The sequence below is a fragment of the Rosa chinensis genome, chromosome 4, assembly GCF_002994745.2.
Source record: "Rosa chinensis cultivar Old Blush chromosome 4, RchiOBHm-V2, whole genome shotgun sequence".
Classification (NCBI taxonomy): domain Eukaryota; kingdom Viridiplantae; phylum Streptophyta; class Magnoliopsida; order Rosales; family Rosaceae; genus Rosa; species Rosa chinensis.
The window spans coordinates 46809091-46820534 of NC_037091.1; the positions used below are offsets into that span (position 1 = coordinate 46809091).

At 36.8% G+C, this 11444-nt stretch overlaps 1 protein-coding gene across 1 annotated transcript; it reads left to right on the forward strand.

The window, feature by feature from the left end:
- The first annotated feature begins 4878 nt into the window (after positions 1-4878).
- On the forward strand, positions 4879-6002 carry LOC112200800. Its single transcript, XM_024341812.2, has 6 exons — positions 4879-4960; positions 5075-5141; positions 5265-5318; positions 5423-5512; positions 5591-5629; positions 5720-6002. Exons 3-6 carry the CDS (start codon positions 5295-5297, stop codon positions 5831-5833), a joined length of 267 nt encoding a protein of 88 aa, XP_024197580.1. The 5' UTR covers positions 4879-4960; positions 5075-5141; positions 5265-5294; the 3' UTR covers positions 5834-6002.
- The last annotated feature ends 5442 nt before the right edge of the window (positions 6003-11444 follow it).

An 11444-nucleotide genomic window follows, 5' to 3' on the forward strand; every position in this document is an offset into this window, starting at 1 on the left:
TCTTTATTTATTTACTTATTATTCGATGAAAATATCCTTGAGAAGGTGTGTTATTTACAAAAATACCTTGATCAAAATACGGTAAATATAATAGAGGGAAGAATTGTAAGATAGTGTTGAAATTGAGTGATCACAAGGTTACATTTCATAGAATCTCAGGGATGAAAATGTTGATTAGGTGAAAGATGATTAAGGTGTTTTATCCTATGTGGAACTATCACTTAATCAAGCTTGTGTAGGTAGATATTGTCTGGTAGGCACACTGTGTGGGACGGAATATAATAAGGGCTTTTCTCACCTCATACAAGTCGTTTGACGGAAAAAAACTCTCTGAATTGGGTAAAAATTGGGATCTTCGATCTCTTCTTTAAAGATTGAGATGAGTTGATGTCGATCGATGGTGTGAAAATACTTCTTGATGTCGAATTCCAAAAACCTATATATAGTGTATCTGGATATTCTATTGCTGCCGTGTTAAATTGCTCATTTATTATACATACATGCATGCATACAGCATACATTCATAACGTGTGTATATGTATATGTATGTATGTCATATATATATATATATAGGGCTTCCACTAAGGGATCCTTTTTTTTTGTTTTTTTTATAGGGATAAGCATTAAACCAATTTTTAGATCATATTTTCACATCTTAACCGTTCAGTTTTTAAGTCCTAATGTATAGATCATTTATGCAAATTTTCAGCCAAATTGGTGATCGTTAAGGCATCCAAAACTGCAATTTACACGAACGGACCGAATCTGTCGAACCGGAACCGTTCATGTTTATAATGGTAAATTGCAGTTTTGGATGCCTTAACAATCATCAAATTGGCTGAAAATTTACAGAAATGATCTATACATTAGGACCTAAAAAATGAACGGTTAAGATGTGAAAATATAATCGAAAAGCTGGTCTAATGCCTATCCCTATAAAAGACCAAAAAAAAGGATCCCTCACTAAAAGGGCCCTGTATATATATATATATATATATATATATATATATATATATATATTTATGGAATAAACTCTGTTTTGAAGTTAAATCGCTTATTTTTCATACATGGGAAAAAAGTTTTTGCTTCTTTGAGTAAGTTTTCAATCAAATACTCTAAGAAATCCATTTTCTTGGCCATTTACTCCAAATGATCTCTTTAGGATTAACTCAAGTCACTAAACATCATGCATGACGGTGCTAAGCCGCGTTCCAATATTGGAATAATCTACATAGAAATCAATATTCAATAATCATATGAATTTTTAATAAAGAAAAACAAAAAAAGAATATTTTTCTAAATAAATGGGCTTGCTTCTATTAGGAATCCCATTGTTATATTCGACCTGATAAGTCCTACTCAGATGCTTCATCAAACATTATCCTAACTTTAAGAGCCCAAGACTACGATCCAACTATATGTTTTTGTTTTTAGTTTCAATTTTTTTTATTAGTAAATTTGACACAAAAAGGTCTGTGTATTTATTGACATGTTCTGTTAGGATATCTTCTAGTTCTTAGCTGTAGTAGCAATCCGATACAAGCGGCCATGATCTCGTCGTCATGGAAGGATAACACTCTTGGATGGTCCGGCTTCAATTACTGTAATTGGACTGGAGTAAGTTGTAACGAGGACGGACAACAGAGTGATGTTCATTATTATCTGCAGAAAAAATCTCAATGGTTCGATCCCAGCTTCTATTGAAAACAACAAATATCTTATGAAATTAGATGTTTGAGGAATCAATTAATTGGGCTTCTTCTGAGTCTTCATGAATTGAAATTATTGGGGCGGCTTCTAGCCAATAACAATAATTTTAGTTCAATCCCAGTATATTTCTTCCCCCGATATATCCACCTTGTTTCGTATTGATATTAGTCAAAACCGCTCCTACTAGGGAAACCTGGACGCCTTTAGCCGCGTCAACTTTCCTAGTTTGGTGAAATTAGAGCTTTACTGTACTATATGAGTTTACTCAAGTGCAATGCAATGAAAATGATAGGCAAAGTGAAATTTTGTAGGGTGGCTGATGAAGCAATAAGGTCGTTTGAGCGTGAGGTTCAAGTCCGCACCAAAGTGCGACATACCAACTTAATTGGCATCATTTCTGTTGGGATGCAGAAACCATGATAGTACGTAGTGTATGACTATATGGCTCAAGGGAGTCTCTGAAGACATCTTTTTAACTGAGAAGATGAAAGGATATAACCTCTTGCTTGGACCACGGGACTCAATATTGCCTTGGATGTTGCAAGATATCTCCACCGGTTTAGAGCTTTGTTTATAGAGACTTTCCAACATTTTTATGTGCTATTTCTTTACGTATTTCATTAATTTTTAATTAATATATATTCGCTAGGATTTAAAGAAATCCTGAAAAAATTATTACCTTAAAACATCTTTACCATAATCATTTGGTTCTTTAAATATTTTGGAGAGCATGTTTAGATTCTTATTCATTTTAGCAACTGCACTAGACTTATCTAAGCTCCTTAGCTATTTTGGAGAGCATGTTTAACTTTTTGTCAATTTTAACAAATGCACCAAACTCTTGTGAGCATCTTCAACAGTAATAGCTATTTTTATTAGAAAAACTTTATTAACTAATGCTGGCAATTTTTTAGTCAAATTTTAACTAAACAAGCTAAAAAATCCATTTTGGCTAGCCACTTTAAAAATATTTTTGTATTAATTCTCTCTATTTTAGTTAGTTTTGAATTTATATTATTTTTTGAATGAACAAAAAATAGTTTTTATTTATTTATAAATGACATACAATAACTTTAAAAAGAATGTTTTAAGTTAATAAAAATAATAAAGAGTCTCATCTCGCTTTCTACATTCAGGAGCGAGATAGCTAAAACCTAAAATGATGAGCCAATTAGAGCATCTTTAGCAGACTCTCTATTTTGGCTTCTTAGCTATTTTGAAGAGCATGTTTAGCTTTTTATCTATTTTATCAGCTGCACCAGACTCCTAAGTGACTCTCTATTATAACTTTTAGATATCTCGCTTCTAAATATGGAGAGCGGGATGATGCTCTCTATAATTTAAAACATTCATTTTAAGTTATTTTATGTAATTTATAAATACATTTAAACTATTTAATCTTTATTTAAAAAATAATATAAATTCAAAACTAACTAAAATAGAGAGCATTGATGCAGACATAATTCTAAAGTGACTAGCTAAATAACTTTTTAGCTATTTTAGCTAAAATTTGACTAAAAAATAGCTAGCATTGCTAAAAATGCTCTTAGGAGTGTGGTACAACTGTTAAAATGGATTAAAACCTAAATACACTCTCTAAAATTACTAAGGAGATAAGATAGAGAGTTTACTAAAAATGCTCTTAGCTAAATTGGCTTAAAATGAAATATAACTACCTACCTTTTGAGTTCTGTTCTAGTAAGATAAGCAAAATTCCAAGTTAAATGAATTTGAACGTTAGAGAATTTGAGTTTTAGTTAGATTGGTTCTCATATCTAGCTAAATAGCAAGAGAATTTAGCAAAAAATAAATTTAACTTTTATTTAGATATTTTGTTGGAGTAAAATTTATCCTAAAATTAGTTAAATTTTAAATTTATCTTAAAATAAGTAGTTTGTTGGAGATGCCCCAAGTAACTCGTCATTTTAACTTTTAACTATTTCGTTCTTAAATATAGAGAGCGAATTTTTTTTTCTTTGCATACGGATGGTTCACTCATGACATGTATATCTCGGTAAGTTCTCTATAATAAATAGCTAGTTTGATAGTCAAATAGTGCGTGCTTGATGTGTTATTTTATCAGGGAAAGGTTTAGGTTCCCAATGTCCTAGGTATGATTTTGGGATGCAACGCAAGACCCCAAATAAATAGCTAATGTCTCTTCTTTTTTTTCCTAACTATTTAGTTAGACGAACGAGCTAATCATATTATAACCTAATATGTTGTTGCTTTTACGTTACATCTTTGATCATAATGCTCTATCTTTAGATGTCTACCATCATATATTAAAGATACCTGAGAGCTTTCTTATACCTAAAAATGATGCCAATTTAGAATAATACCCTTATACTCAATCAAACAAGTTGCAACATAACTATTTCATTTGGTATCCAAGATTGTATTCCGATAGTATGTGTTATCGTTTCATCATTCTTGTTATTGTTATCCCTTGAAGTCAATTTCTCAAGAAAATAAGTAGCAATTAAGCATTGTTTTTGTTGTGGTTAAACTTTTCAATGTTATACTATAACTTGTCAGCATGTTTTTTTTTCCCTCTAACTAATTGGTTTGGAAGCGGATCCTCTCCTGAGCCACTTAATGACCTGAGCTACCTGAGCTCTCTACGAGATGACGACACGTGTCCAGACTCATCTAACGGTGTACATAGTGCCACATTCTTCTCTCTCTCTAACCCATAGAACCACTGCCAGCATTGGCGAAACCATAGCCTCATCCTTATTGATGCTCCCAACTCTTCGATTCCTTAATGTCATGTTCGCATCCGATTCGCAGATTATACTCTCTCTATTATCCAAAACCCAGTTTCGTAGGTACTCTCTCTCTCTCTCTTTCTGTTAAGTTTTTTGACTCGTTCTTATGAGTTTTGGTGGTTGCTAATATCCTTATGGGATTGGTTGCGATTGAATTGATGGGACGAAATTTCTTGGGATTCAATTGATGGGTTCAATTTCTGGGGCTAGGTGTTCAAAATGATGGGTTTCTTCCCTGTAAAATTTCATCAACTAATACCTGGGTACTGGGTATGAATGACCCATTGCAATTTTCAATTAATACTGAATTATCTGGGCTTGTTTTTCATCTCTCGAATTTGGGGATCTGCATTTTAGATTGATTTGTTCAATGATTGAGTTGTTTGGACTTTTGGAGCCAGAGTAGCGGATTTTGGAGTAGCTAAGGTGGTTGATGCAACTGGTTGCGATGAACACAGTAAAGCTCCTCCTTGTACCGGGTAGAAATTTGTTTCATCTAAACTAAGTTTTGTATTTAGTGCAAAAGAATGAGGGTTTTTAAGTTATAGAAGTCATCCTGCTTCAGGAAACTAGAATGAAATACTGCATTGCAGGTGGATAGAATTGATGGCTCCAGTTTTCTCTCAAGCTGCCTGGCGTTGCGTATGGTATATGATCCAGGTGTGTTACTTCTACTATTCCTGGAGCTCGAGATAGCTCTTCTAAGTGTGACAAAGAATGGACATCTTATTCCCTTGGTTAACAACCATCATTGATTCTTAATTGTTGTTTGTGTATATGCAGAATAACTTGATCCATGCTTAGGGACTAGATATGCAGCTTGGCTATTGTGCACAGGCAAGCTCCTTAATGTATCTGCATGTCATTTGATCTACTGTCTTAGTATTTCCTCCGGCCTCTTCTGTCTCCTAAACAGGACCTTTTGTTTTCCATTCTAATAGGGTAATCGAATGAAGAAAATTGGTGTCGTAGATGCTGAGTACATAATCCATTATGGCCGCCCTACTTTGGGAGGTCCGGACGAAAATGAGGCGAAAATTGTTAGCCTAGCTTTGTATTCAGCTGTAACTTTTATCTGAGACTGACTCTTTGATGTATTGGTATTGCAGAAATTACCTCAGTCTATTGCAAAGGACCATAGAGTTGATGTAAGTCTTGAAACGTGAATGAATCTCAGGCTACTGTTTTAACATAATGTGATAGGCGTTAAGTTGGACTTAGAAGCTAAATTCATACAGGTGAGGAGGGAATCCTACAACGAAATGAAGATCTTCAGAAGAAAATGGGAGCGTGCTGCGAAGAACGATGAGTGTTGGATTGATCCATACCCTGTTAACAGTAGCCGGCACTAAGCAGTGAAGTTCAGAAGTTGGTGTAAAACTAGTATCATACATTTTCAAAGTCCAAACATGCAAGTCTCTGAATGTTCTTGTTTTTGTACATTGTACACGTTGGAAATGTAAATCATATAGCTTAAAGATGAAAAGGAATAAGTAAGAAATCAACTCCATTTGAATGTCCCCCAATTTTCTAATTTGTTCAGAACAGCTATGCTCACTTTCATGTAAGTTCTTACATGAATCGATGATGGAGCACCTTCACTCTTTTTAAGAAGATAGTAGATGGTTCAACTTAACGAGTACAGACCCTAGTCAGCAAGTCTTCAATATGAACTAAAGCAATGAAAAGAATGCCAAATCAGACATAAACCAGTTTGGAACCCAGAAATTGGTATTCTACATATGTAACCCAGAAATTGGTTCCAGTTTGGAAGTTAGCAAGTACAAGGCTGCACATTTGCCCTCTCTTAAACAAACAAAACACTAAGCTGCAGAATTGTCTTCTCCATTTCCTACAAAAACTATACAGAAGCTGCAGAATTGCCTTCTCCATTTCCTAGAAAAACTATACAGAAGCCTGCACTACACAATTGCCTTCTCCATGAAGCCTGCACTGCACAATTGCCTTCTCCAATCTTTACAAAAACTGTACAAAAGCCTGCACTGGACAATTACCCTTTCCATTTCTTATAAAAACAAAACAAAAGCCTACAACTCTTCTCTTACAAAAACAAAACAGAATGATGCAGAACCTGCTAAAAACAAACCAATTTCATATAAATTACAGAGACAATATATGAAAGACCAATATATGACAGAAAAATATATGAAGACAAACCTTTCATATCCAGAGGCCATGAAAAATTGCATTTCATTGGGTATCGTTGTTTAAATCAAACTCCTAGGATATTCTTTCCCCACAAGAGGATGATTGTGCTCTTCAACAAAATGGGTAACAAAGAACTTATTGTTCCTCCTATTCAATTTAATACAGAGTTGAGCACCGCAACCTGTTCTTGTCTCTGCTCTGGGTTTTCTGATCATGTAATCCCTGTTATCTTTGGATCGAATACCTTCCTTACAGCAAACAAATAATCTTGAAGTGAGTTCTTTTGTTCTTTTATTCTTACCATGAGTCTCCCTTCTAATACTAAACCCCTTTTTTCCTCTATATCTATTGTAGAAGTCATAAGCTGCTTGTTCAGAATCAAACTCCATTCCTTTTCTAGGTTTCCAATCCAACTCCAAATCAGAATTCTCAATATCAATGTCTGTAGCACCCAATGAATTATCCATCTGCAACCAATTTCTTATATAATAATTATAACAATCTGCAATTGACACTTACTAAACTAAAAAAGGACAACCGATACAACAAACCAATGCAGCTACAGATCAATAATCAGACCCAAAAAAAAAAAAAACTGTAGATACAAAAATTACTTTGCCTTGATGCGTTCTTATGGTTTGATATCAATAACAAAGCACTGAATCCTACTTGGTCAATATCAAATACAAGATTCCTACACTCTAAGACACACAATATGAAGAGAAAACTTTGAAAAAAAAAAAAAAAACCCAAAATAATGGAGTATTTCGCTTACCTCTGGCAATGGAATGCAGGAGAAAGTGAGAAGACACAAAGCTAAAGTTTTGAACTTTTGATTAGATCTCCCTGCACATAGCCATTGAATTTAAAGACTGAAGACTTGTGTTTTTTTTGTTTCATAGCAGAAGCAACCAAGAACAAGAGGAAGAGAGCGGGGAAACGAAACCAAGAGCGCGGGCTGCGCGGCAACATAAAACTCAAAAAAAATTGGAGATAGAAAACCTAAATTTATTGTGAGCCATCAGATGTTAAGTTGGCCACGTGTCATGATCTGAGAGAGAGCTCAGGCAGCTCAGGTCTCTAATTTGCTCAGGAGAGGATCCTCTCCCAATTGGTTTAGCTCATTTAACATAATGACAGGATCCGCCCCGGATTTCACCCCGAAATCCGGAGTGGCCCTGCGGGGCCCACCTTAGTGATAACTCTACCGAGAACTGGTCGAGTCACCCCTAAAGTGGACTACCCAAAACAGTAACCCACAATAGATCAGAGCCAAACAAAGAAGTGCGGAAGCTATTCGTCAACTATGCCTCGAACCACGTACGCCCGACCTCAACTAATAACGCCTGCAAACTGGGCATTAGAAACCGAAAGGCCCAGGGGAAAAGTACAAGAAAAACGTTAGCGTGAGTGGACAAAAATAAACAAATATAAACCAAATGGATTTTTTATACTTTCCCACATTTATTTCTTTAAAATTCCCGATGCATGCAAGGATTTACGAAAATAAAACAAAAGGAGTTCCACTCATGAAAACCGACTAGCCCCGCTAGCCACATACGATTTAAAATAACAGTTGGAACTCTGATATTCAAGGAAAATAAGACCAGCCCCGCTGGTTAAACAAAAATCGAGCTAGCCCCGCTAGCTAAAGTAGTAAAGTGAGTGGGGGAAAGCGATAGCCATACAAGTGAGCCCCCCAGGCTTGGGTGATAGCCTCCCAGGCTAAAGAAACTCCCATAACTCCCGTAATATACCCTTACACCACTAAGTGTAGCGATAGGATACCGGGCTACAGAATTACTATCACATAGACAGTAACCTGCGCCACAAAGGCGGAGGGCTACGGTGATCCCATCACCGCGCCACAAAGGCGGAAATCAATGCTAGCAATGATAAGTCACCCAAAGTATGGCAAAGAAAATCCGAAAGCCAAGTAAATCCATAAAACTTCCCCAACTCTCGTAAATAAATTTCCAACGACGTGTCCCACACGCCAAGATAACCTCATCTTCAAAAATAAATAGGATATAAATAAGTATAAAGATTAACTTCATAGAATTTCATAAAAATCTCAATTGTCGAATATAAATATAATATAAGTAGTATAAATCCGGAAATCATATCGGAAATAAATAAATAAGAAAAGATAAGCGTAATCCAATGGCGTTACCCCGCACGCCATAAAATCTCCAAGTAAATCAATTAACCAAAACCGTTTCCGAAAATAATCGTGTGCTCAAGAAAGTAAATTGATAAATAATTTATAACTTCGGAACTATTTAAATAAATGCATGCATCATTCTTTTGCCAATAAAAGTCCACTCACAGTACTATTGGGCGACCACACAAACGAGTTCCTTTATCTAGCCGTAGCTCGCAACATTGCCCTGTACACAATTAAATTTCCGTAAACAGCAATCCGATAAAATAATTACGAACCTAAACGAAACCTGAAAATCTCTATCTCCATTACTTCTCAAATTCACCCCAAATCTCTTCCACAATTCCAATTCCTCAATTTACATATTCCATAATGAAGACGAGGGAAATCCGGCCGTCGGATTTCCCACAATTCCACCACAAAACTCCAAACTTCGAAAATTCACAAACAATTCCAAACTCCTCCAAAATTCACCAAACTTCACATATATGCCCTATGATAATTATAGAATTTAACTAGCCAGAAAATGAAATTAAAAAGCTACCCTAGCCGCCGCTACCGCCGCCCACAGTGGCGGCACCGCCGCCACCGCCACCAGCTCCGATGGCCACCAAACTTTGGCAGAAGCACCTACTCAACACACTGATTCAACTTCTCAACTACAACATTCCCAAATAACAATTAAAAACGGCCGAAATCGATCAATGAACAAAACCCAGAAATCCTCAAGAACCCTAGAATTTCCATTCGTCGATTCGGCATTTACACAACAAATCGTGATACAAGGCCATAGGGGAAAAGATCAGTGATGAAAACCGAACCTTCGACGGCGAGATGAGGACCGGAGGTGGCCGGAATGGCCGGGAATCGGCCAAAATCCAAAACTGCAACCGGGGAGGAAATTCGTTCGATCCGAGCTTTTCCGGCCAAATCGTCCAAAGATGCTTCCACAGACGTGACCGGGGGAGGAAACCGAGCTTGGGGTTGGCCGGATTACGTCCGGAGGCGGCCGGAAGAGGAAGAACTCGGAGGGGGAGCGAATCGGCCGAGAGAGGAAGGGAGAGTCGGGGAGAGAGAAAGAGAATGGGGGGTGGGTTTCCGGTTTTGGAAACCTACCCTGGTAAGTTTCTATTTTAATCAAAAATTACCATGAACAGTAACTTCACATTTTTGGCCATAACTCTCGCATACTAAGTCCGATTTTTACGCACCACATATGCACGCGCTCGGTTTAACGTCCCCTACAACTTTCATGAAGAACCTTTCCTCAAATTTTGACCCGAACAAAAAGTCAACTTTTAGGGCCACTAAAAGTACCAAACCGAAAGTAAAAGTGAAAGTAAAGGCTGTTTACCGTCCAAATGACTAGTAAACCGGTAAATTCAGGTTCGGGACGTTACACATAACATTTTATTGCTTTGAGTTTGATAAAAAAGATAGAGCACTATGAAATCTGATCTTTCTTGTTGTATATATTGATGATCACACCAATGGTTTAGATCTTGCCACAACAACGAGTGATTTGATTTTGTAGTATAATATGTCTTAAATTATACTTCATCTCTCATGAAACTTTATATTGTTTTAGATAATGGCCGTTTGTGAGAGCAAGTTTACTTGTAGTCAAGAAATGTCAAGGTCGAAAAGTCAAGGCGTCGACCAGTCAAGTAACCGTTTACTGCCACTGGACATGGGTTTCCACCCGTTTGTTTTCTTGACCTGTCAAGACTGTTCATTTTTCACTATTCATCCATTCTTAACTGTTCATTTTCACTCTTCATTGAGTGTTTTTATTTTTTTATTTTAAAATTAAAATATATTTGATGTAAATAGATGATAATAATGGAGATTTATGGATAATTAATGTGAGCCCCGGAAAAGTTTAATGAGCTAAATTGAGATCGTTCGATAAACTACTTAACAATCTCGGTAATCATCAAAGCGCTCGAGAATATTTTTAGAAATTTTCACAAAGTGAAATCCTTGATTTAAGGAGTTGGATAATAAAGTACACGACACGACGAGTTCGTGGAAATTTTCGGGGAATTTTTCGGATACCTGAGCTATATGTTATGATTTTCGGAAGTTTTGGATTAAGGAAAATCTTTTGGAAAAGAAAAGGAATTTTATGATGCAATCTGGACCGTTCAATCTAGCACCGCTTCATCAGAGCCGTCCAAATTAATAAAGAAGGGAGTGTAAATAGAGGCGGGATCAGATCAGAGGCTCAGATTATTCAAGACTCTCCCAGAAGCCTCGACCCGTTTCGGTAGCTAGATGACCCGCGACTAGGTCCGACCACTGCTCCTCCCTCCGGCCACCTCAGGCGGGCGCACCGCCACCGATCTCTTCCTCTCGTCATCGCCGTCACGTATGCAGTCTCAGATCGTCCATGCACTCGATGAGAAAGAAGAATCGACGGTGAGAATGTCTGACTGCTCCGGCGAGTTTCTGCAAATTCCGGAGACTGATTGGGCTGCATGTGGTATGAAAATCGCTCTTCTCGTCATGCTCTACAAGTCTGTGTAATTAGTTTTTCAATTTGATCAAGTTTTGACAAATCGATTTCTGGGTTGTTTCGAGTTCGGCTTCGTTGCTACCGCCGGCAGCTGTTCTAACTTCCTTGGTTT